Source organism: Phacochoerus africanus, chromosome 1 (genome assembly GCF_016906955.1).
Source record: "Phacochoerus africanus isolate WHEZ1 chromosome 1, ROS_Pafr_v1, whole genome shotgun sequence".
In the NCBI taxonomy this organism is placed as follows: Eukaryota; Metazoa; Chordata; class Mammalia; order Artiodactyla; family Suidae; genus Phacochoerus; species Phacochoerus africanus.
The window spans coordinates 112,151,686-112,176,507 of record NC_062544.1 but is presented as its reverse complement, the minus strand read 5'-3'; the positions used below and the strand labels follow the sequence as shown (position 1 = coordinate 112,176,507).

At 45.5% G+C, this 24,822-nt stretch overlaps 3 protein-coding genes across 13 annotated transcripts in view; 2 read left to right on the top strand and 1 right to left on the bottom strand.

The window, feature by feature from the left end:
• USP4 (ubiquitin specific peptidase 4) overlaps positions 1–811 on the top strand; it is a 53,582-nt gene extending 52,771 nt beyond the window's left edge. For all 6 annotated transcript variants that reach the window (XM_047774108.1, XM_047774097.1, XM_047774104.1 and 3 more), the window contains one exon: positions 203–811. In XM_047774108.1, coding sequence (XP_047630064.1) covers positions 203–361 — 159 coding nt within the window. In that variant the 3' untranslated portion in view covers positions 362–811. The remainder of the gene's footprint in view (positions 1–202) is intronic.
• A 147-nt stretch (positions 812–958) lies between these two features.
• On the top strand, positions 959–22,926 carry C1H3orf62 (chromosome 1 C3orf62 homolog). 6 transcript variants are annotated; one of them, XR_007134247.1, is made up of 5 exons: positions 959–2,183; positions 3,373–3,464; positions 4,844–5,105; positions 8,539–8,710; positions 22,569–22,926. XR_007134247.1 is itself a non-coding variant. In XM_047774223.1 (5 exons), exons 2-5 carry the CDS (start codon positions 1,774–1,776, stop codon positions 8,618–8,620), a joined length of 846 nt encoding a protein of 281 aa, XP_047630179.1. In that variant the 5' UTR covers positions 959–1,201; positions 1,737–1,773; the 3' UTR covers positions 8,621–11,528. The 6 variants fall into 6 exon arrangements, 4 of the variants coding, with proteins under 4 accessions (XP_047630179.1, XP_047630174.1, XP_047630164.1 ...); XR_007134246.1 differs by lacking the exon at positions 22,569–22,926 and adding an exon at positions 9,224–11,526; XM_047774223.1 differs by lacking the exon at positions 22,569–22,926 and having other exon boundaries at positions 959–1,201; positions 1,737–2,183; positions 8,539–11,528.
• The window catches only part of IHO1 (interactor of HORMAD1 1), a 33,539-nt gene continuing 21,568 nt past the window's right edge, over positions 12,852–24,822 (bottom strand). Inside the window, exons 4-7 of the mRNA XM_047774240.1 lie at positions 20,019–20,067; positions 19,730–19,817; positions 14,780–14,883; positions 12,852–14,438 (exon numbers count right to left, since the gene is read on the bottom strand). Of these exons, the coding sequence (XP_047630196.1) occupies positions 13,311–14,438; positions 14,780–14,883; positions 19,730–19,817; positions 20,019–20,067 (1,369 nt within the window). The 3' untranslated portion in view covers positions 12,852–13,310. The remainder of the gene's footprint in view (positions 14,439–14,779; positions 14,884–19,729; positions 19,818–20,018; positions 20,068–24,822) is intronic.

The window sequence follows — 24,822 nt, the reverse complement described above, 5'->3', positions numbered from 1 at the left end:
CCTAAATGAGATGCTCCACTCTCCTCCCCTATCTGTCAAAGGACCCTCTGTGACCAGGGTCAGCATGAGGACTCGGTCACTTCAGTGTGTGGCTGAACAGGGAAAGATCCTTGAGAGCGGTGTGTTTTGAACAGAGAAAAGGTGAGGGGAAATGGGTGATTTTTCCAACCAGTGAATGGACATTTCCCCTCTTGTGTTTTAGACAAAAGCAGCTTACGTGCTATTTTACCAGCGTCGAGATGATGAGTTTTATAAGGCACCTTCACTCAGTTTTCCTGGATCGTCTGATGGAGGAACGAGACCAGGAAGCTCACAGCAAGGCATGGGGGATGATGAGACTTGCAGCATGGACACCAACTGATGTTGCTTCATGACCCTGCACCACAGCACCAGTGTAATCCCCCAGGAGAACACCTTTGACACTGAAGACTGCTAGTGTTTCCTCTAAAAACCAGATGAGGAAATTTCCTTCTCTTATGAACAGAAGGAAAAAAAAGACCGTTTTTGCTCAGAAGGGTTATATCAAGAGGCTGAATTATTTTTCTTTCTATATAGGTGGCGAGAAATTTCTGTAAGCCTTTGGAGCTGCAGAGTGGGGGTTGGGGGTGTAGCACAATGGAGTATATCTGATGGATTCCAAAGAACAGAGAGCAACACACTGTAATTGAGTTTGGTACAGCCATGAAGACCTGCCACGAGCTGCCCTGAGTTCTTGGATTTCTAATTCTGGTGCTGATTACTGGTCCCCCCAGTAGTCTGCCTGCAGTAAACTAAGCCTCGAGTAAACTTGATGTCATCCCCTTCTCCCTTACTGTGCACTGAGATGGGTTTATCATTCTCTAAAAATTAGCCACTGAGATGCATTTTTGTATCCCTTTGAGTCATGGAATTTCCAGCTTTCTTCTCCCTAATGAAATGAAGATACTTGGTATTAGGGTTTCCTGCCCCTTAATCGCCTATGGAACGTTGTACTTCTGTTATGTCTCCCAGCATCCTTGATGAATTGAGACAGTGTGATACCCTGTGACATTTTTATTAGATATCACTTAGAAGTCAGTATGTGAAACTGCTGGGTACTGTGTCCCATACAGTACCTTTGGTGGGTTGAGAAGAGAAACCTTTCCCGGCGTTGACTTCGGTTAGAACCAGCCAGTTCTCTCCGCCCCTGCCCCACCACGCTCCCATGACCCATTTCATCGCGGTGAGGAACCCGTTGTTCACTCGTCACTGGGGCCCTTGCTTCCCCTTCAGTATGTGTGAGTTCTAAGAACAAGGTCATCCGGTTTTTTGTTTTTTTTTTTGTCTGACCTTTCACCTGAGCCGTGGGGGTTGGGCCTTCCGTCATCGATCTGGTCACGTGGACGACCGTTGGCAGGGGAGGTGGTGCAGTCTCACTCGCTCGCTGCTTGGTGAGGACGCGGCTGCGGGTCTGCGCCTGAGGGCCGGCCGGGGTGCGGTGTGGAGTTGGGCCAGGGCCTGAGAGCGAAGGGCTTTGCGGGCTGAACCGAGGGCCAGGGCTCTAGTCCGATAGATCGCAGGTTACTCCCCGAGAACTGCGGGCCTCACCCGCCCCTACGGGTAGGGTGGGAGGGCAGCGCCGGGAGTGTTCCCCTGCTCTCTGGCCTGTGTCGTGCGTCAAACTCAAGGAAATCAGAAACTGTGGCAAACACCACATTCGGGGGTGGTTTACCTCCTCATATGTAACAGTATTCTCACATTGCTCTGTGCATTTCCAGTGAATTACACAATAAAGACGGGTCGCTTTTAAGGGAGATGTCTGAAAAACTGAGAAGATGCAGAAAGGAGCTGACTGCGGCCATTGACCGGGCCTTTGAAGGGGTCAGTCATTCCCAGGAGTGCTCAGGCTCGCAGAGGCTGGAGCTGGACGCGGTGCGACTTCCCTTCCCCCTCCCCGTTCACCGGCTCCTCTGCAGGAGGCAACCGCTGGCAGCCTGCTCCTCTGTGGCTCCTTTCTCTCCTGTCCCTTGTGACCCTGAGAATGAGAGCCCTGTCTTTGCACCAAACCCTGCTCCTGTGACTGCAAAGCCACAGGCTCTATGCCCCCAAAGAAAACCTCTGACCAGCAAGGAAAACATACTGATGCATTCCTCCATTTTGGCACCTGAAAGACAGCTTTGGAGAGCAGTAGGAGATGGGGAGAACTGGAGAAAAGACTGTTTAAGGTGATTCCAATCTGATAGTTTAATAGCTTCAACTAAGGGAATCTTGTATCTGAAAAAAATTGTTGAAGATCCTAAATTGAGGCCGTAACACTGCTTTTGCCTCTCCTAGGAAGCTATGACTTCTGAGGGGAAGTTTGCAGGCAGTCTTAAGGAAATGTGTGTGTGTTTGTTTTTAAAGGGTGAGGGATCCTAGATGTCTAGCAAATCTTGGAAACCACTCTGCAGTACCAAAATGGGGAGTGAATGTTAAAGAACCTGGTTTTATTTACTTTTGGTTTTTTTGGCCATTTCTTGGGCCGCTCCCCGAGGCACATGGAGTTTCCCAGGCTAGGGGTCTAATCGGAGCTGTAGCTGCCGGCCTTCGCCAGAGCCACAGCAATGCCAGATCCGAGCCACGTCTGCGACCTACACCACAGCTCACGGCAACGCCGGATCCTTAACCCACTGAGCAAGGCCAGGGATCGAACCCGCAACCGCATGGTTCCTACTCGGATTCATTAACCACTGAGCCATGATGGGAACTCCAAAAAAACCTGGTTTTAAAAGTCATTTTAGGCTACAGCTCCGATGAGACCCCTAGCCTGGGAACCTCCATATGCCACAAGAGCGGCCCAAGAAATGGCAAACACACACACACACACACAAAGGTCATATTTTTTGTGCTGCAGAAATAGGCATCTCAATTCCAGCGTTCTTTTTCCTTACACTGGGGAGAGGCTGATAGATGGCTGGGCCCTACTTCCTGACTTCATCCTTGCTTCTGCTCCCCTACCCCACTCTGAAGCTTTTTAATAAGGTCTCCCCTAGACCTTTTCTTGTGCTAGGCTACAGACTCTTTGGTCCTAGGCACCTTGATTTGGAGCAAGGAGGACCATATAGGCTGAAACTTCAAGGTTCTGCCATCCTGGCTGCCTGAGACTGAAAAAGCCTTTAACTCTTTCAATTCTACAAGAATTTGTGCTCCTATTCACAGACATGAAAGGGCAACTGTGATGCCCATGAGTCATTCTGAGATGCTATCAGTCAACTCACTGATTTAGTGCCTCCCAATTGTCCTCATATCACAGCATAAATGACAATTTAAAGTACCAGTGTTTGTCTTTACGATTGTCTAACAGAGTTCCCCTCTGATATTCTCTTGAAAGAGGATCTAATCCCCCACCTTTTTCTTTTCATCTGGGGGCTGCAGGAAAGATATGGAGAAATATTTGAAGGTTGACTCAAACATGCCACTCAGCAGTTCTAGCCAAGAGGTCACACAGGATCTGCTTGATATGATTGGTAAGTACAGAGGGCTGCTCCAAACTTCCTGGGAGGATAGGTCCTTCACATAGACCCCTGAGTCAGCAAGTGTTCTTATTAAAAAAAAAAACACTCTTACTTCCCTTCCGTTGACTTGGTATACTTGTTTTGCACACAGCAGGCACTGTGTAAAGAGCCTTCACAGAGCTGATAGCCTGAGGAAGTCACACATCTATCAGGTCATTTCATAAATGTGTAGTTAGAGTGAATCCCTCAAGGCCAGGGACAGCAGGCCCAATGGTGGATGAGCTTAGATCTGAAGGAAATAGGACCTAGGCAAAGATGGGAGGGGAAAGTAACCCAGCTGGGTTGGGTAGTACAAGATTAGAAGCCAAAACCAAAAGCTCTCCTGTAATTCCACCAGAGGCAGTCACTGTTAAAGTAGTGCTGTATATCCTTTCTATACTTTTTCGAAACATCTGCATATTCTGTTAATGGACTATGGGTACTCTATTTTTATTTTATTTTATTTTATTTTTTTGTCTTTTTGCCATTTCTTGGGCCGCTCCCACGGCATATGGAGGTTCCCAGGCTAGGGGTCTAATCAGAACTGTAGCTGCCAGTCTACTCCAGAGCCACAGCAACGCAGGATCTGAGCCGCATCTGCAATCTACACCACAGCTCACGGTAACGCCGGATCATTAACCCACTGAGCAAGGGCAGGGATCAAACCTGCAACCTCATGGTTCCTAGTCGGATTCGTTAACCACTGCGCCACGACAGGAACTCCATGTACTCTATTTTTAAATGACACGCTATACAGCAGCCAGATGGCTCCTAGTTAAGGGATGTATAGCCCTGGAGCTGCCTGAAATTGTTGGCCCTGAGTGGTCACCAGGTTATTAGGATAGGAAGGAGGCCTGGTGAGGGGAGGTACGTGCCATAGGTCACAAGGCAAGACCCCTGCCAGCCCATTGCTTTGTTGATCTGAGTTTTTCCCCCAGTGGTCTCAGGAGGTAAACTGAAGTTATCGCTGTCTCTGCTCACCTTCCACAGCCTCTGCCATTGGTGGGCAGCATTTTGATTACCCAAGATTCCTTTTTCCTCACACTATGTCTTGTCATGCCCACAGCTCAGGGCATAGTTCCCTCAGAGCCAGGACAACACATGTGTCTGTATCCTCCCACTTATACTCTCCTTGGAGACTGGTAGATCGTTGGGGCTTAATAAATACCCAAACTAGAAAGGGGAGCACCATGCCCATCTTGAAATATGGCAGCCTGCCAGCCCCAGGGCAGGAACGTAGGCTTTGCATAGTCCCAGGAGATGGCCACCCATTTGTGGTTTTTAACTTGTGCCTGAAAAGTCTTCAGAAACCTCTCAATGGAATTGTAATGCTGAATGCTTTTATTTTTAAGACCATACAAGCATCCGAACTATTGAAGAATTGGCTGGGAAACTAGAATTTGAAAACGAGCTGAACCGTGTGTGTGGTCACTGCGAAGATTCTCCCTTTAAGGAGGAAGCCTGGGCCCTGCTGGTGGATGAGAGCCCTCAGAAGGCCTCAGATGCGGACCCTGGCAGCCTCAAGCAGGCTTTTGAGGACCACAATATCGTGGAGACAGTTCTGGACCTGGAAGAGGACTACAATTTGATGACCTCTTTTAAATACCAAATTGAGTAAGGACAGTTGACTTCAGCTTTGATCTTTATAGCAGGAGACTGACTTAGAGCGTCTGTGCCTGGCATTCACAGTCGTCATTGGTGCCACATTCTTCAAAGGCTTGCCAAAATCTGAATTACTCCAGCCTTTTAAATTTCTAGTTGTGTCCCTTTTTAAGCTGAGAGCCCCGTTTTGTTTTTTTTTTCTTTTTTGTTCTGTTGCTTTGAAATGTTTCTTTGTTTTTTTCCTTTACTTTTTTTGATATCTTGACTGTTTTTTTTAATTGTTATTCAATATACCCAATACCCAAGGCAGGTGCAGGTCATGGACCTCTGGTGTGTTTCTTGATGTTTTTTTCCATGGGCCCCTGGAAAAGAATGGGGGCCAAAAACCAGTGTGGGCTTTCTGTACCCCTTATGACCAGCCCATCCCAGGCCTGCTTGAGCCTATATGGAAGAATTGGCCCAGGCATCTGCCACATTTGCACACTCTGCACACAAGACTACCTGTCTCCTGCCTGGGCCCAGTGCCCTCCTCATGTCCAGACCCTCAACCCCTTCATCCTTGCCCTTGCCCAGCTCAAAGGCCTCCTCATGTCAGAGTAGCTGGCTGCATCCCTGGTCTCCTCCTGACAGGACATTCCCATGAGGCTGCTCTACCACACATCCCAAGTCAAACATCTAGGCCCTCTGTTGAGGGGGCATAGAGAGGGATAAGCATGGGTCTTGCCCATCCACTTCATGCCTGAGCCTCATCTACCCCACTCCAGCCCTGGACACCCTGGAGGCCAGAGGTGGTTCCCATGATAATGACCCTCCTGGGGCAAGACAGGCAGGGAATGAAGGAGGAGACAGGTCACTGCCCTCTGAGGTCAGCATAGCAGCAAGAGTTTAGCAGGGCTGGTTCTAGCCTCACCCTTAGAAAGGACATCATCAGAAACTTTTGGACAAAACTCTCAAAATCATGATGTTCTTTCAGGAAACCTAATAAGCTGTTGGGCAAGGTATGATGCCTCCCAGAAACTGAGTCTCAGGGAAGTGGCCACCTCCTAGGCTCTTAGGGGAGGATGGGTGTGAGGAGATTGGTGCAGAAGCTGTGAGACCCAAAACCCAAATAAACCAAAGAGCTGGGGAGGAAGGCCTAGGTGAGGACCTGGCCATATTTTTGGCTACTGACCCAGCATAGGGCAGGCTGCAGAGCTGGCAACACCCCTTTACCAGAAGTCTGGATATTTCTCTAGGCTCCCAATTGGAGGCCTTGCACCTACTCAGCAGTGCAAGGCTGGGCCCATGCCTGCATCCCTAGAACTAGATTCTGGTCACTTCATGGGATAGGCCTTTGCTGTGGGTACAGTCACCAGTACTGCCCTGCTAGGTTAGAGGGCAGGACAGGCTAACCAGGGGACTCCTCCGAAGCCATCTAATGGTCAATCCTTGCAGCAGGTGGCACCCTCCAAAAACGCTCACAGACTGGGAAGTTGAGCACCAGTTTTTTTCTCCCTGAGGAGGAAGGATAGGAGCAAATGAGAAGAAATGCTCACAGCCTTTTGCTACCCCTCTCAGGGGAAGAAGGGGCCATCTAGATGGAGAGATTTCAGACTACTTGATAGTCAAAAAAACAGGTCTCCCAACAGTGAGTTCCAAATAATATGCATTGATGTGTATACTCTCCCACAGAGGTGAAGCTTAATCCCCATCCCCAACAATCCTTGCGCTTCACCACCCTTGAGGGTGAGCTGGACTTAGTGACTTGCTCCGAAGGACTAGAACAGGGACAGAGAAAGAGAGTAGATTACATGGAGAAGCCTGGCAGACATCACTTAACCAACTGGCAAAGATGAGCACCACCCATGGTGTCCTGTGCACGTCACCCAGACCTGACTGGAAGCGGTAATAAAAGGTTGGTTTTTATTGGTTTCCACAGTATTCCCACCAAAAACCCCCATCCTCAGGCCAATCATGACACAAACGTCAGATAAACCCAGATTGGGGGATATTCTACAGGCTACCTGGACAGTCCTCAAGACTGTCAAAGCCAAGACTGTCAGAGTCAAAAACTGTCACACAGCAGCAGACTCTGAGGAGACAGAATGACTAAATGCAGCACAGTATTCTGGATTCGTCCTGGAACAGAGAGAGGACATGAATGGAAAAATGGATGAAGTCTAAATACAGGTTCAAGTTTAGCTATTATTAATGTATTTATGTTAGTTTCTTAGTTTTGACAAATATGCCATAGTTATGCAAGATGTTAACATTAAGAGAAGCTGGGTGAAGGACATATTTAAACTCATTATCTTTGCAACTTTCCTGTAAATCTGAGTTTATTCCAAATAATTTTTAAATGTATTTTTTTTAAAATGCAGTTGATCCCAAGTTTGTGAAATGTATGTATGAGCATGCATGCATAAAATTGTTATGGAGGGACCAAGGAGGGTTTTGGTCTTTTTTGTCTGTATTGTTAAGTTTGCAGAGGACATGTAGACATGTCTGTAGAGAGGAGAAATTAGAGTTGTTTTTTTTAAAACTCTCATCTCCAACAACCAGTCTTGGGCATCCTTCACCAGATACATGCCCAGAGGTACCCTTCACAGTTTACACACACGGGGACAGGTCCAAGGCCTACAGAGTAATAAAACATTTCTGGATACAGACCCCTCTGGTCTACAAGCCTTATGCCACAGGCTCAGCAGGACACTGACAAGGGCCTTATCCTTCTCTGAAGGTGTTGGACCCTCATGGATGGAAGCTTTAAGTATCACAGAGCTATTTCTCAGAACTTCGTTCTTACTCCCCTGGAGAGGCTTTACAGAGGGGATGGCTACGTGGAATGGGAATCTAGCCCTAACCCTACAAAACTGAAATGAGAGGATTTTTTTTTTCTGCCAGCAGCAGAGACAGCGGCCCTTGGGAAAGAGGGCTGAGCACCGGTTGGGATGGGGTAAGAGAGAGGATTCAGGTTCTCCCTGGCCAGCTTAACAAGTCTACTTCTGTTTTAGCAAAACCTTTATGTGAAAATTCAGATTTACCGAAGGGTTAATTCATCCTGAGGAGCTCTTCCTCACTGTAGAAACACAGACATCAAGTAAGGCAGGTAAGCCCCGAGCCTCTGGCATACCAGTCCCAGAGTAGCTGAGATGGCCACATGATCATTTCCCTGGGGACATCTGTTATGTCTGCATCCCTGGCTCCCCAAGGTGCCCAAAGGACACCTTCCTACCTTTGTCGTCTGCTTCAGGGTGGCAGGAAGATTTGTGCTCATCTGCATGGAGCAGGGGTTTAGGGAGTGAGTCTCTAGTGATTTAGGAGGAGGAGTAACAAGAGCCTGGAACATTTATTTTAATAAAACTTTCTCAAGTTTGCAGGAAGCTAGGACCAAAGACTTCTTGGGGAGACATTGATATTTGAAAAACTAAAACTGTTTTACGTCATTTGGTTCTCTCCCCTGCAGTTCATCTTGGCAAGCCAAACAATCACTGAATTGTTTCCGTGGAAACACCAAGCTGCAGTTTGGATTAGCAGAATCAAAATAGAAACAAGGCAACTTCAAGAATAAATAGGAGCTTTGGAACCTGCTAGTCACCAACTGCAAGTTCAAGCTACAGCACAAGGCATATGAGAAGGTAGGCCTATCCAGTCCTATAAGGAGGGGTTTCCAGGTCCCCTGGCTGTATCTTACTAGGTTGATGCCAAAATCACTAGAAACCAGCTCTGTATGTGTACTGGTAGACTTTGTAACAATACTTAAGGCAGGAGATGGTCTGTAGAAGCTAGGAGAGGCAGGGGGCCAGAGGGCAAGGCTGGGGAGGAAGGAACAGGAAAAAGGAGAGATGAGTGAATGCTGAGTGAAGGTCCAGCAAGGAGCAAAGGCCACAGCTGAGGCCTGAGAACAGAGCAACAGTTCTTTCAAGAGGACAATTCAAGGATGGCAAAGGGCTGGAAATGGTGACCCTGCCCTTAGCCCCATTCAGATTGCAATATTCCCCATATTCCTGGGCATGGCTATCGAGCCACCCAAATTTAGACCTGGATTCTTACCAGGCGAGTTCTGGGGGCACTTGTAGTCAGTAAGCGCCTGCCTCTGTGTTGCTTTAGCCAGCACAGTCAGGCACACAAGCCTACCTTCTCATCTCTAGGTCTCAGGGATCCTTCCTCCTGCTTCCTGCTCACCTCACCAGGAGAATGAGGGAGCCACCTCCTGCCCACTTGCCCTATCTCCTTGGCGTTCTCCTGAATCCTGCACTTCCAATCCCAGGGAAGACTCAAGAGGGTCAAGAGGCCAGGAGGAAGGAGACCAATAACCTGGGGGGCCTGTGCCCCTCACCTTTGCACCCAGAAATGTGCTAATAGGGCAGCAACACCATCCTGCCACTGGAGGAGGTGTGAACTGTTAATAATCAAAAAAATTGATGAAAAGGATTTGCAAAAGAGCCAATCTTCCTCCTTCTGCATGACCAGCCAGGAGCTCACTTGGTACAGAGGGGGACCTTCTCTAACTGAGGCACAAGAAGTTTAATACGGCAGTGAAAGCCAATGAACCAGGCAAGTAAACCAGGGAGGCAACTGCACCTGATCTTGGGTAGTTATTGAAAAGGCTGTCCTCCTGAGACAATCTGAAGCTTTCTCCCTGGGTACATTGGAGGATATTAATATTTTAGATTTTAGCTAAATATTTATAGGGGGACAAAGTTTTACTCAGGAAATCTAGTTAATAATGGATTCCAGCCCTAATGGGGAAGGGCTTTCTGTGCTAGGCCAGCTGGAAAATGCCTGATTTGATGGAGAGTTTTGGCCTAAGGCCTGGCATAAAGAAAAAAAAAATTTTTAAACTACTCAACCCTTGTATGAAGCAGCTCTTTTGTTTTGTTTTCTGGGCACTTTGTGTGGGAGCTGGCCTGGGAGAGAGGAGTGGGCATTTTATAGGAAACCCTTAATCAGGAGCCCTTTGGAACATCTAAGACCAAAAAAAAAAAATTGCAAAGGGATACTGGAGAGACCCGACTTTCAGGAAGGGCTGCCAGAAGCTGTTTGAATGATAAGCAAGCAATCCCTGCCCTCAGTGAGTATCAACTATCTACTAGTACCAGACACTTTCCTGGATGCTGAGGATACAGTAAGGATGAGGCAGATGCTGCTCCTGCTTCTGGAGTTTATATTCTACTGTGCAAGTTGGGCAAAACAAAAAAAATACTGATTTGATATTTCAGTTGGAACTATCTGAGGAAACTTAAAACAAGTTAAAGGAATGGGCAATGAGTAGGACAAGCCCCTTCAGAAGAGGAGGGTTCAGGAAAAGACTACTCTGTAGGTGACATTTTTGGGGGGGAGCTATGCCCACTGCATATGTTAAGTTCTGAAGCAGAGATTGAACCCATGCCACAGCAGTGACAATGCTGGATCCTTAATCCGCTGCGCCACAAGAGAAATCCCCGTAGGTGACATTTAAATTGATACTTGAATGCCAGGGCAATTAGGTGCTGCAAGTGGCTTCATTTCCATCCTCAGACTGTCTCTGGGGTTGTATCAAAGGGCCTTAGGTGGACCCTGGGCAATAGACGTCTCACAACATCCACCCTGTGTAGCCACATACATCTCTATTAGCATCTAAGGAGCCAAAAATGCTGCGTGTTCCAGGGACATGCCTGGGCTGTGTCATGCTCACCAAATTTGGCAGGAACACAGCAGGTTTTTTTTTTTTTTTTTAAGCCTTAGGAATAAAATAAGAAACAGAATATCCTTTTCTGATGATTGCTAGAGACAGGCAGTGCAATTTTAATTAGCCCAGCCTTGTTAGGAGATAAATTTACTGCTCATTCTACAAAAACACCCAGCTCCTATAACACTGAGTCACTCTGACCTTTGACTTTGAACAAGTGAAATGGTTCTGTAGAAATACAGGATTTCATAACACAGCAGAATCAAAGAACAGAGGGTCCTGCTGTGGCATTTCAAAACTGGACAGACCCTTCAATAAGAAGGCCACAGTCATAGATACTGGTGGTGTTCTTTCAAGGGGGTCTCAACTTTGAATTAAAATGGTTAAACCTCTCAGAGTAATAAAACATTTCTGGATACAGACCCCTCTGGTCTACAAGCCTTATGCTAAGCACTCCACAGCCACCGGTAGTCACTTTGGGAAGGGCTGGGTTCCTTCCTCCTGTGCCTTCCTTGCACCAGCAGAGCAAACCAGTAGGGAAGGCAATGGATGCTGGTAGAGGATAGGGTGTATATCCAGTGAGACTCAGAGGGAGAGAAGAGGCCAGGGCAGCTTGAGGCAAGAGCCCAAGTCTGCACTTCCTCGGCCTTAGAGAGGACTGCTGCCATTGGGAAGCAATTGCTGCCACTTGAAGCTGTCCATGAGGGTTTTTACTTTCATAAGAAAAAGAAAAATTGAGAGGTCCCACTGTAGTGCAGTGGGTTAAGAACGTGACTGCAGGAATTCCTGTCTTGGCACAGCAGAAATGAATTCTACTAGGAACCATGAGGTTGCAGGTTTGCTCCCTGGCCTCGCTCAGTGGGTTGAGGATCTGACATTGCTGTGCACTGTGGTGTAGGTTGCAGGTGCAGCTTGGACCCTGAGATGCTGTGGCTGTGGTGTAGGCTGGCAGCTGTAACTCCGATTGGATCCCTAGCCTGGAAACCTCCATATGCCGCAGGTGTGGTTTATTCATCTTGTGATGTATCATCTTGTAATAAAAAAACCCCATGCATCTTATTTATTTATTTATTTATTGTCTTTTTGCTATTTCTTGGGCCACTCCCGAGGCATATGGAGGTTCCCAGGCCAGGGGTCTAATCGGAGCTATAGCCACCGGCCTACACCAGAGCCACAGCAACGCGGGATCCGAGCCTTGTCTGCAACCTACACCACAGGTCACGGCAACGCCGGATCATTAATCCACTGAGCAAGGGCAGGGACCGAACCCGCAACCTCATGGTTTCTAGTCGGATTCGTTAACCACTGAGCCACGACGGGACCTCCCATGCATCTTATTTAGTTGATCTCTTTAAGTAAACTGATGGAGGTCAAGTTAATTAACTCAATGCAAGAAAAAAATGTATGCTTTTAAAAGTTTTTTTTTTTTTTTGTCTTTTTGTCTTTTCAGGGCCACACCCGCAGCATATGGAGGTTCCCAGGCTAGGGGTCTAATCAGAACTATAGCTGCTGGCCTACGCCAGAGCCACAGCAACGCAGGATCCGAGCTGCATCTGCAGCCTACACCACAGCTCACGGCAATGCCAGATCCTTAACCCACTGAGCAAGGGCAGGGATCAAACCTGCAACCTCATGGTTCCTAGTCAGATTCATTTCCGCTGTGCCACAATGGGAACTCCTAAAAGTTTTATCTTTATTTTTGATTTGATTATCTTGTATTACAAACAAAATACATATATATTGCAAAAATTCAAAAATTTCAATAAGATATGAATGGAAAGCCAAAGTCTCATATAGGCTCACTGCTCCCCAGGACCCACAGCTGCTTTCATTGGCTTTAAAAGAGTGATTGAAAACAAGACAGAGGTGGGATGAGGGTGGGGAAACTGGAAGAAAAGTGGAACTGTGTGGCTGTGAAGAGTGCAGCTCCCGGCATTTGTTTGGCACATGTCACCTCTCTTTGACAACTTTAACACTCTATTTCTCTGTTCATAAGTCTGCCTCAGTGTGCCCTGTAATAAGTGACCACTGACCAAAAAAATGCAAATGCCGTGGCAGCAAAACTGGATACAAATAATAATTAAAAAAAAAAAAAAACCAACCTGAGACTCAGAAAAGTATTGGTCATGTGAAGGAAATGTTTTGAAGATGAAAAACGCTGTTTTTGAGAGTCATGCTGCCAGAGTAACAGTTTTGTGAGAGCCCTTCTGCTACTGGATATTCCATATGGTAAGCAGCCCTCCTTGTACCTGACACTGTACCCTCCTCCTGTCCCACACCCAGGCTGCTGCCCCAGTTCTCATCATCACCATCTTCACACTTTTCATCCCCATAAATAAGGATGAACTTATCCCTTATGCCCTATCATAGGCAGCACCTGGTGCCCAGAATGCCTAATCTGCTCTCCAGCCCTGCATTGCCCACCCACCCCCATCAAGCACAGCCTCTGCTCCTGAGGGTCCTAAGCAGGCTTCTGGGACTTTCTGCTGTCAGCTAGCCCAGGAGTTCTGTGATTTGTCTTTCCAGCTGAGGCCAATAAGCCATTAGCTGAAGTCACTGTGGGCTGGTCAGAAGCCATCATCACTGCTGTCAAAACCCAGGTCATAGAGCATATTCTTCCCTAGCTCCTTGCAGAGAGGGGGCTCTCTTCCGAGATTGAGGTCACTGAACCAGCTCATCTGGTGGTCCCCCTGAGAACTGCAAGAAAGCAGGCTGTTGTCTTGGGAAGCATGTCCACTGAGCTGCAAGAAGTTCCCTTGCATTGACTTTGCTGTCTTAGTGGCCATAACTGTGCCTCCCAGAGCAGAGAAGACTGGCTTTGTGGGGCTCCTGGGGCCCTGAAGATGCAAGGACTGAGCAAGGGCTTCCTGCTGCCTCTGAGGGGGCCTTTGTGGGCCAGAAACTGGAGGCTGAGGATATTTAGAATGGGAAACACAGGTTTTGCTTGTGGTTTGTTCTTGTTTCCTGGCTAGAAGCCTGCCTCTGGGGGCTTTCCTCTGCTGCTTCTTGCCTTTCCTCCCTCTTTCTACAGTTCTGCCTTTCTGTCCATTCACCAACCTTTGTTCGCAAGAGTCACACGAAAACATGCCTTTGGTTTGACATTTTTGGCAGGTGTTCTTAATGCTGGCTGCAAAGTTGTTTAAGTCCAGGGATATAAGCTGTGAGGCTCCTTGGAAAACCAGGTCCCTTTCATTGGGAACGTTATGGCCCAGGGTGCCAGAGGCTGTTTTAGTAATAGCCCTATTCTGGCAGTTGGTCTGCACTGCCTTGTCCTTGATTTGCTTGTTTCTTTTGCCAGTTCCAACTGCCACCCGTGTAGCCTCTTCTTGGAGAGCATCACTCTTTGCTCCCACACCCCAGACATCAAACTCCCCAGGCCTCAGAGAGCCCACACTAAGATTGCGTGCAGTAGGGAGGGCTTGAGTTTGCCACATAACTGGTTCCTTAAAGGCATTTTTTCCCTGCCTGGTGAAATTGATGCTTTGGGCCAGAGGTGGTGAGGTCTGAGAAGTGCTCTCTTTCAAATGTCTTGGTATCTGAGGGACAGAGATCAGTTGCTTTAGCTCAGCTAGGACACTAGGCATATTCAGCTGGCCTAGCTGTTCAGACAGCCGCTGCAAGTCCTTACTTTGCTGGGCAACTAAAACTTCAAGTTGCTTCAGGTTGGACTTCATTTCTATAAACTCTGCTTGTCTCTAAAGAAAGGTGTGAGAAAAAAGATTTAGAGACAGTACAATTCAAAATGCACAATAAAATGTGTGACCAAAACAAAGGATGGGTCAGCAGAACCAAACATTGTCCTCTGCTGGATACTATACTGGGGAAACATGGCTACACTCTGGAACAGGGCCCCTAGGGTCCACATCGTGTTGGAGAACCGAGGCGGAGGAAGCTGGCCTCTGCCCTGGCCTATTAGCAGGGGCCTGTGGTCACCTCTGTTCTTGGCTGAAAATTTGCAATTTTAAAGGTATCTTTCTAGGTCTTAGTAACAAAGCCAGAAACACTCTTGAGGAAAGGGGTCAGGGTTTACACTTACAGCTTCAAATCTCTTTTGTAATTCAAGGATGGCCTGCTTCATGTTGCCTTTGTCCTGCATTGTTTCCAACACCAGATCACTCTGGGCTTGCGCAGTCTCTTGCACTAAATACAGAACAATGACAATTCACCACATGAAGACTGTGGTTTGCCCCACCTTGCCCGGGCCACAGTGGTGGGGAAGGAGGAGATGTAACCTAACATGGGCCAACTGAGCCTGCCTGCCCTGCTAGCAGCCACATTAGCTCTGGTGAGTAGAGGAAGCCAGAGCAGGGTGATTTCTCCACTGTTTCTTCTTCCCTCCCTGAAAGCATCCTGGCCAAAGCAGACTCAAACTCAGCATCTGCTGGGGATTCTGAAACCCGCTGCCCAGATGGCAGCACCAATCTCCTTTGGCCTGCCTTCTTGGCCCTGTCATCATAGGGATCTTTCTAGAATGTAGATATTATTGTGCCTCTACTGAAATGGTCACTGAAACTTTCAGTGGTGTGACTGACCAAGGTTCTTGGCCTTTCTTTAATCAATAGAAATTGCTAAGAGGCCAGACAAGAAATTCAGGCAAGACTTTATTAGGGCCCCTGCTACAGCAGCAGGGAGCAAAAATGGGTAACAAGTTCCCTTGCTGACTCACTGAGGTGGGCAAGCTGGTTCCTTATATGAGGTGAGGGTAGGGGTGGGTCCAAAGGTCAGGCCAGAGGGGTGACTTAGGTCACTTGCTCACCCCTTTGGTGGTGGTGTGTGCAGGGTACATGCACACAAAGTACCCTGCTTTTGCTTCAGAAGTGGCAGTTGGGTTTTTTTTTTTTTTTTTGGTCTTTTTATATTTTGTTGTCCATAATTTGCCCCAACTGTGGATGTAAACTGTTATTTTTAGTCCCATATATTTTCTAATTTTGTTGCTCAAGGAAATGTTTGTCCAGGTGAAAGCACTAAAGCAAAGGGTCCCAGGTCTCAGCCTGTCTTCACCAGTACTGGAGCTTCCAGGCTGTTGCACGGGGCCAGGCCTCTGTGCCGAGAACCTAAAATGCCTGCATCCAGCCATAATTCACATAGATGGCCCACTATGTTCACTGCCAGCTTTTATGACCTCAGAGAGAGCCACAGCTGCCCTCCACCTCCCTTGAAGACTCACCAAGACCAGATAATTGTGGCCCAGGCTTCTATGGAGTCACTGCTTTTGCCCTGGGACCCAGTGCAGGTGAGACCTTATGTGTGCCCTCCAAAAATGAAGTCTGTTTCCCCGAGTCCTTTGATGCTCCTGAAATCAGGCTTCACTGGCTTTCAAAGCCAAATGGGGCCTTCTCTTCCCAATGCCATACCCCTAGGCTGGGGAGCCTGGGATGGGACTCAGAGCTCTCACTCCTATGGGAGAACTTCTACAGTATAATTATTCTCTAGTTTGTGGGTTGCCCACCCTGGTGGTAAAGGATTTGATTATATCGCGAGTACACCCCTCCTACTGTCTCAAGGTTTCTTCTTTATGTCTTTGAATATAGAGTATCTTTTTTTTTTGGTAGATTCCAGCCTTTTCTTTTTGGTGGTTTTTCAGCAATTGTGATTTTGGCATGATTATGAGAGGGGCTCAAGGACCTTTCTACTCTGCTATCTTGTCTCTGTCCTTGAAGATGATTTTGTTTTATTTATTTCTCTTTTAGTGATTTGACAAGCACTCCATTGAGGTGAGGTCATATTCTAATATTTTTCCACCAATGGACAGTGATTTTCCTTTAATGCTATAGTTTTGTTCTCCCTGCTGTGCTAATGAAAGCTGCCTGAGAAAAGGTCTGGGAGCCTCTGTGTACAAGAGGAGTTTGCTCAGGAGTTCCCACTGTGGCCTAGTGGGTTGAGAATCTGACTGCAGAGGTGGGGGTTTAATCCATGGCCCCGTGCAGTGGGTTGAAATGATCTGGTGTTGTTGCAGCTGTGTAATAGGTTGGAGCTGTGGCTCTGATTCAATCCTTGGCCTGGGAATTACCATATGTTGTGGATGTGGCCATAATTTTTGAAAAAGGAGGAGTTTGCTCAATTCCCCCCCCCCCCCTTTTTTGTCTTTTTGCTATTTCTAGGGCTGCTCTCATGGCGTATGGAGGTTACCAGGCTAGGGGTCTAATTGGAGCTGTAGCTGCCGGCCTGCACCAGAGCCACAGCAACGCAGGATCTGAGCCACATTTGCAACCTACACCACAGCTCATGGCAACGCTGGGTCCTTAACCACTGAGCAAGGCCAGGGATTGAACCCGCAACCTCATGGTTCCTAGTTGGATTCGTTAACCACTGTGCCACAACGGGAATTCCATTCTCCCCCTTTTTTATTTTATTTTATTTTATTTTATTTTATTTTATTTTTTGTCTTTTTGCCATTTTCTTCGGCCGCTCTCTCGGCATATGGAGGTTCCCAGGCTAGGGGTCGAATCGGAGCTGTAGCCACCAGCCTACGCCAGAGCCACAGCAACTCGGGATCCGAGCCGCGTCTGCAACCTACACCACAGCTCACGGCAACGCTGGATCGTTAACCCACTGAGCAAGGGCAGGGACCGAACCCGCAACCTCATGGTTCCTAGTCAGGTTCGTTAACCACTGCGCCACAACGGGAACTCCCTCTCCCCCTTTTTTAAATCAGGATACTCTTCCCACTTTTCACTCACTGATATCACTCCTCCACAAGATGTGTCCTGGAGCAAAACATGTGCACATAAGCAGCACCTTCCTGTTTTTATTTAACAATGAATAAATATTTCCATTCCAACATGGGTCATATAGATGGACCATCTTAATTATTTGTGCCTTGCTCAGAAAGGCATTTTTCACTCTAAAATTATAAAGATATTGCTCAAGTCTTTTTATAGTTGTGATTTAATCATCACACAATATATAGACTCATATGGAATTAATTTTGATGTATGGAGATATTTATTTTTACCAAAAGAAACATTTTCTGATTTTGATAGTGTCCCCTCCTTTTTATTCTCCTAATGATCATATTTTTAATAGAACTTATACCTTTTAGGTGAAAGTGCAGCTCTCTACTAATTAGCCTACCCAAACCCAAGATAAAGTGGGATGTAGATGGCCTTGGTAATTCATTCTATTACTCTGGTCCTCAGCTGAAGGAGTTAGATTAGATGGCTTGGAGTGATCTTCTTGCTATACATGCAAAATGTGACTAGGGAAAGGTTTCATGAACTCATTCTGTGAAGGCATGAATTACGTAATAACCCAAGACAGCACTTTTACACTGTATCTTCACCCTTCCCTTACAAGTGTAGTGAGTGCATACTGAAAGCCTGCAGAATGCACTGACTGGCAGGTTCAGTGCTCTAGGCCACAGATGGGCTCAGATCTGGTGTTGCTGTGGCTGTGGTGTAGCTGGCAGCTGCAGCTCCAATTTGACCCCTAGCCTGGAAACTTCCATATGCCGCAGGTACAGCCCTAAAAAGAAAAGAAAGACCTGACTTTCCAGTTAATATAATGCCACAATGTTTGTTACTATTTTCCTATCAACAAGGCTCTCTTGAGCTTTATGTTCTTAAAATGAAAGACTTGTCCAGGGTGAAGGATCAGGATCCTTATGCCTCCTTATGCCAGACTCAGTTCTAGTCTTCTCTCTGCCTTGATCCTATGTTGGGGCCTTGGGCACTTCCATTCCCTATTCTGGGCCTTAAATGCCACACCTTGCTTCAATCCCCCTTTTTGAACTTCACCAGTTTTAAAAGTAACCAAAAAGAGTGCTTTCCTTGCGCACTTATAAATGAGTTATTTTATCACATTAAACAAATGAAGCAACCCTTTTCCTTCTGCTCTTTGTCTTGCTACTTCTTGTGAGGGTTAATAGCCCTAGGCTTCCAGGACTGGTTTTCAAACAGATGCACAGTTGCCCTGTGTGTGGGATACTTAGGTTGGAAGCCAAAAGATAGTACAGTGCTTCTTTGCAGACAGATGGGGATTAATTTCTAAGTTATACAAAGGCATTAATTTTTGTAAATCATGAGCAATCCATCTCAGTGGCATTTGAATAAGTTGACTTCAGTTTGTTTAAAATAAAAAATAAACACACAGACAAATCCAAATAAGTGCAGATGCAGTAATCATCTTACTGTCTAGCTGAGAAGCTGTTGGTTCTTGAGACGTGTTCACCTAATGAGACCTGTGTAATGGTTCCCTTCTGTAAAATAAGGGCCTGGGCCATGGTTTCACCTAAGTGTAGGTCATTAATTGGCAGAGTAGAGGACTTTACAAGCCATAAACTATGAATTTGAGAAAGATGTTGTGATTCACTACAAAACAGCTTTCATTAAAATGTCGGCAGCAAGAAGAACAGTAGGTGACTAGAGTATATTTCTAACTCCTAAAGGAGCAGTGTCTTTATTTCTAAGTCCTAAGGGAGCCTTTATAGACAACATAGCCAGAAATTCATTTGGGACTCAGGGATGCTGTTGATTCACTTCAGGCAGTGAGAAGAGAAATCTGGCAGAACTTTCTGCCCTGAGGCAGCAGGGATAGTGGCTGGAGGATTAGTGCTTCTAAAAAGGCATAAAAGGGAATTCACACTGTGGCACAATGGGATCAGTGGTGTCTCTGCAGCACGGGGATGCAGGTTCCATCCTCTGCCTTGCACAGTGGATTAAAGGATCCCACATTACTGCAGCTGGAGTGTAGGCTGCAACTGCAGGTCTTGGTTCGGATCTAATCCCTGGCTTGGGAACTCCATATGTTGTGGGGCAGCCAAAAAAGAAAAAACAGGAAAAGTCTTAGAGGGACCAGGGCATTCCCATATAGTAGTAGGGCCGACTAGCAGTGGGGACCTACTATTCACTTTATCGTGCTCCTCATCTCTTCAGGGCTAATCTTACGTACCCATCACTGGCAGAAACCCAGCTAGGGTCAGTCAGAGAGTTCACATTCACTGCTTGCCATTGCCCCCTGCTGATAACCTCAAACATGAGACACTCACATGTCTTGGCCACAGTCTCCAAAGAATCCAAAATAGTTTGGCTTCTTGAACTGAGATGTTCCTCAGAGTTTTCCACAGATGTCTGTAACTAAGGAATCCAAAAATGAAGAAATAAAAAAAAGAAGTAATTCATAGACTATTGCTTTATTTTACTAACTTGGCAAATTGTCATTTAATGATTAAAAAAAGGATAAAATATTGCTATTCTACATGAACAAGTCAGTACAATCTAATTATTAATCTTCTTGAAATGTAAGATGTTCTAACCTTAAAATATGACTATACTTACCCTGTGAATGCTTTCTCTGATATGGGAAATTAAGTTGTATAGAGTCTCACTAAAATAGGATAAAAACAGAAAGTAAATCCTTGTGAAATTTTGAAACGACATATAACAGCACTGATTCCATGAACATGGCAGGACTCTACCTAGAGTAGCATCAAAAACGTGCTTGATCAGAGTTGAGGACTCAACCGTGAGAAATCTTAGTGCCCAGACTTAAAAAAATAAAAAGGATAACATTGATTTTTCATGATCATTTCCAAAGTGAACCACGTTTTTAAAAATTTACACTGTATGGATCTTAAATGAGGTTAAATTTTAGCAACTCAAGTGGCTACCACAGTAGAGTAGATAAGCTTTAATTTTTATGGCAACATGGCTTCAGAGGATAATGACTTCTTTCTGATAGTCCAGAATTCCTGGAAACATCTTATAGTCTAATGACTATCATTTTGACTGTAAAAATGAGACAGTATTGAGACAATTCTAGGAACATTAATTTCTAATGAAAAATAAATTATTACAAGGATTTCTCAAATAAATATCCACTTTTGAAAAAAGTCAGGAGTTCCTGTTGTGGCTCAGCAGAAATTAACCCGACTAGTATCAATGAGTTTGCGGGTTTGATCCCTAGCCTTGCTCAGTGGGTTAAGGATCTGGCGTTGCCGACTGAGAACTGCAGTGTAAGTTACAGATGAAGCTTGGATATCACATTGCTGTGGCTGTGGTATAGGCCCACAGCTGTAGCGCCAATTCGACTCCTAGCCTGGGAACTTCCAAATGCCTCGGGTGTGGCCTTAAAAAAAAAAAATCAGACAAGCATCTTTATTAAAAAGATCTGTGTTGCAGTGGGTTAAGGGTCCAGCTTGTCTCTGGAAGCTTGGGTTCCTGCTGAGGCACAGGTTCAATCCTCTGCCTGGCACAGTGGCTTGAGGATCTGGTGTGGTTGCAGCTGTGGTAGGCTGCAGCTGCAGCTTGGATTCAGTCTCTGGCCTGGGAACTTCCATATGCTGTGGGTGCCTCTAAAACATTTTTTTTTTGTTGTTTACAGATTTTTGTTTCTTTAATCAATACAATAGAAATACAAATATCCCATTTTTTTGTCTTTTTTCTTTTTAGGGCTGCACCTACGGCATTGGAGGTTCCCAGGCTAGGGGTCCAGTTAGAGCTGTAGCCACTGGCCTAAGCCAGAGCCACAGCAACGCCAGATCCCAGCCGCATCTGCAACCTACACCACAGCTCATGGCAAGGATCCTTAACCACTGAGTGAGGCCAAGGATCAAACCCGCAATCTCATGGTTCCTAGTTGGATTTGTTTCTGCTGCACCATGACAGGAACTCCCAAATATCAATTTTTCACCTCAATAGGACAACTCTTCATAACAAAGTCTTATGGATGCTCCAAAAGACTGACTTTAAAAGAAGAATTTAATAGAATCATTTGGAAATTTACAAACTGTATGGTTTTTATGAATAAGACTAGGACATTACCTGAAAGCAGTAAAAATATTAAAATGGAAAAAATTTAATGAATTAAGGATAAGAACAGAAAGTCATTCTCTGAAACTTAAAACAAATCAAGAAGTGACAATACAAGCCATCTACCATATACCGTAAGACACAGAGAGCTAAGTACTAACATAGCTAAAAGGGTTGCAAGTTGGTTGCAAAAAGGAAAAGGGAACTGGAAGTGGGAAAAGATAGACTTGGTGTTTTTCTCTATAATCCTAATGGATTTTAAAAAACTGTGATAACTTGACTAAAAAGAATACATAAATTTTATTTTGCTTTGTTTTCTTTTTAGGGCTGTGCCTGTGGCATATATAAGTTTCCAGGCTAGGGGTTGAATTGGAGCTGCAGCCGAGGGCTACACCACAGCCACAGCAATACCATATCCGAGCTGCACCTGCAACCTCTGTCACAGCTTTCGGCAATGCTGGATCCTTAACCCACTAATGGAGGCCAGGGATCAAAACCTGCATTCTCATGGATACTAGTCAGGTTTGTTTCCACTGAGCCACAATGGGAACTCCCCAGTTGGTGTTTTAAAATATGGTTTCAAAATCCACTCAAATTAATGGAGTGGTCCCCTTTATAAAAATTTTATCAAGGTTTATCAAATCCGATCCCCTGCTTATTGACATATCCAGTAAGAACAATGTGTTTATATAAATTATATAGTACATGCAGAGCTGACAACAACGTTTTACAAGGACATAGCTGTGCCAGTTGCTTGTAGTCAGCATTTGTTCTGAGTGGTCAGTACTCAAGTTATTACAAGTTTGGAGATAAGTATACAATGGTGAAACCATCTTCACAATCTCTGCCATAAATATATTCATCACCTCCAAAAGTTTCCTTCTACCCTCATCATTGTTATTTTTATTATTATTATGAACACTTAACAAAGATTCACCCTCTTAGCCAGTTTTAAAGCGTACAATAGAGTATTGTTAACTATAAGCCCTATGTTGTACAGTAGGTTTCTAGGATACATTCATCATGTATAAACTGAAACATTGTACCCTGTGACTAATACCTCCTGTTTTCCCACAGCTCCCCCACCACCAACCACCATTCTATTCTCTGCTTCTATGAGTTTGACTATTTTATACTCCTCAGGTAAGTGGTAGCATATAGTTAGTATTTGTCCTTCTATGTTAATTTCATTTAGCATAATGTCCTTCATGTTGTACCAGTGGCAGGATTTCCTTTTTTAAGGCTGAAGAATATTAATTGTATTCATATACCGCAACTTCTTTATGAATTCCTCTGTTGATGGACATTTAGGTTTCTTCCATGTCTGGGCTATTGTAAATAATGCTGCCCTGAACATGGGAGTGCAGATATTTCTTCAGGATCCTGATGTCAGTTCCTTTGGGTATATACTTAGAAGTGGAATTGCTGAATTATATGGTAGTTCTGTTTTTTTGTTTTTTGTCTTTTTAGGGCCGCACCCACAGCATATAGAGGTTCCCAGGCTAGGGATCCAATCAGAGCTGTAGCTGCTGGCCTACGCCATGGCCACAGCAACTCGGGATCCAAGCCCCGTCTGTGATCTACACCACAGTTCACGGCAACACGGGATCCTTAACCCACTGAGTGAGGCCAGGGATCGAACCCACAACCTCATGGTTCCTAGTCAGATTGGTTTCAGCTGTGCCATGATGGGAACTCTGGTAGCTCTGTTTTTAATTTTTTGTGGAAACTCCTTACTGGTTTCTGAAGTGGCTGTACCAATTTACTCCCACCAGCCCTAAAAAGCAAAAAATAAATACATTGCATGGGTCTCCTTTTGTGTGTGTGGTTTTTTTTTTTTGTCTTTTTGTCTCTTTTTAGGGCTGCACCCGCCGCACATGGAGGTTCCCAGGCTGGGGGTCCAATTGGAGCTGTAGCCACCAGCCTATTCCAGAGCCACAGCAACGCACGATCTAAGCCTTGTCTGCAACCTACATCACAGCTCCCAGCAACACCATATCCTTAACCCACTGAGCGAGGCCAGGGATCGAACTACATCCTCTTGGATGCTAGTCGGGTTCAATAACCACTGAGCCACACTGGGAACCCCGCATGGGTCTTCTTATATGCAGATTTTTTCCAAAAAATATAGTCAGCCCTTTGTGTTCAAGGGTTTCGCATCTGTGGATTCAACCAACCATAAAACAAAAATTTCCATTTGTGGTTGGTTGAGTTTGTGGACTCAGAATCTGAAGATATAGAGGGCTGACTATGGGACTTGAGCATCAGTGGATTTTGGTATATGCAGAGGCTCCTGGAACCAATCCCCTTTGGGTACTGAGGGACAGCTGTAGTTTGATGTAGTCCCACTTGTCTATTTTTGCTCTTATTGCCTGTGCTTTTGATATTGTATATGACATCATTGCCAAAGCCAATGTCAAGAATATTTATCCCTGTGTTTTCTTTTAGGTGTTCTGTAGTTTCAAGTCTCATGTTTAAGTCTTTAATCCATTTTTTTTTTGGTCTTTTTGTCTTTTAGGGCCGCACCCACGGCATATGGAGGTTCCCAGGCTAGGGGTCCAGTCGGAGCTGTAGCCGCCAGCCTACGCCAGAGCCACAGCAGTGCAGAATCTGAGCCACGTCTGCAACCTATACCACAACCTACAGCAATGCCAGATCCTTAATCCACTGAGTGAGGGCAGGGATTGAACCTGTATCCTCTTGGATACTAGTTGGGTTTATTAACCACTGAGCCACAACGGTAACTCCGAGGTCTTTAATCCATTTTGAGTTGCCTTTTGTGTGTGGTATAAGAGTCCTTTTCTATTTTTCTGCATAAGGATCCAGTTTTCCCAACATCATTTGTTGAAAAGATTATCAATATTTCATTGTGTATTCTTGGCCTTTCTCATGCTGTGTTAAACGTTTAAAACATATCCCCCAAATGATCCATATGATGGAGTGCAATGCAACCATTAGAAATGATTTTGTAGATGAAACAAAAATATAATCATTAAATATTATTAAATTAAAAAACAGATTGCAAAGTAGTCCATAGGAAACAATCCCATTTTTATTTTTGAAAATACACAAAAATAGAGCAGCATTATATAAAAGTGTTAATGGTTGTTCACAGAGTGTAAGCTGATTCAGAGGCAGACTTGAGAATCTGACAGACCCAAGATCTCTGCCCAAAACTCCTACTCAGTTTGGATATGCTCCCTTGGATAGAGTCTTTCCTGGCACCCCCAGTCAGAGCTGGAAGCCTATCCTCGGGGCTCCCAAAGCATTTGGATGAAACCGCTACTACAGCATTTACAAATTTATACTTAAGAGTAAAAAAGTCTAGATT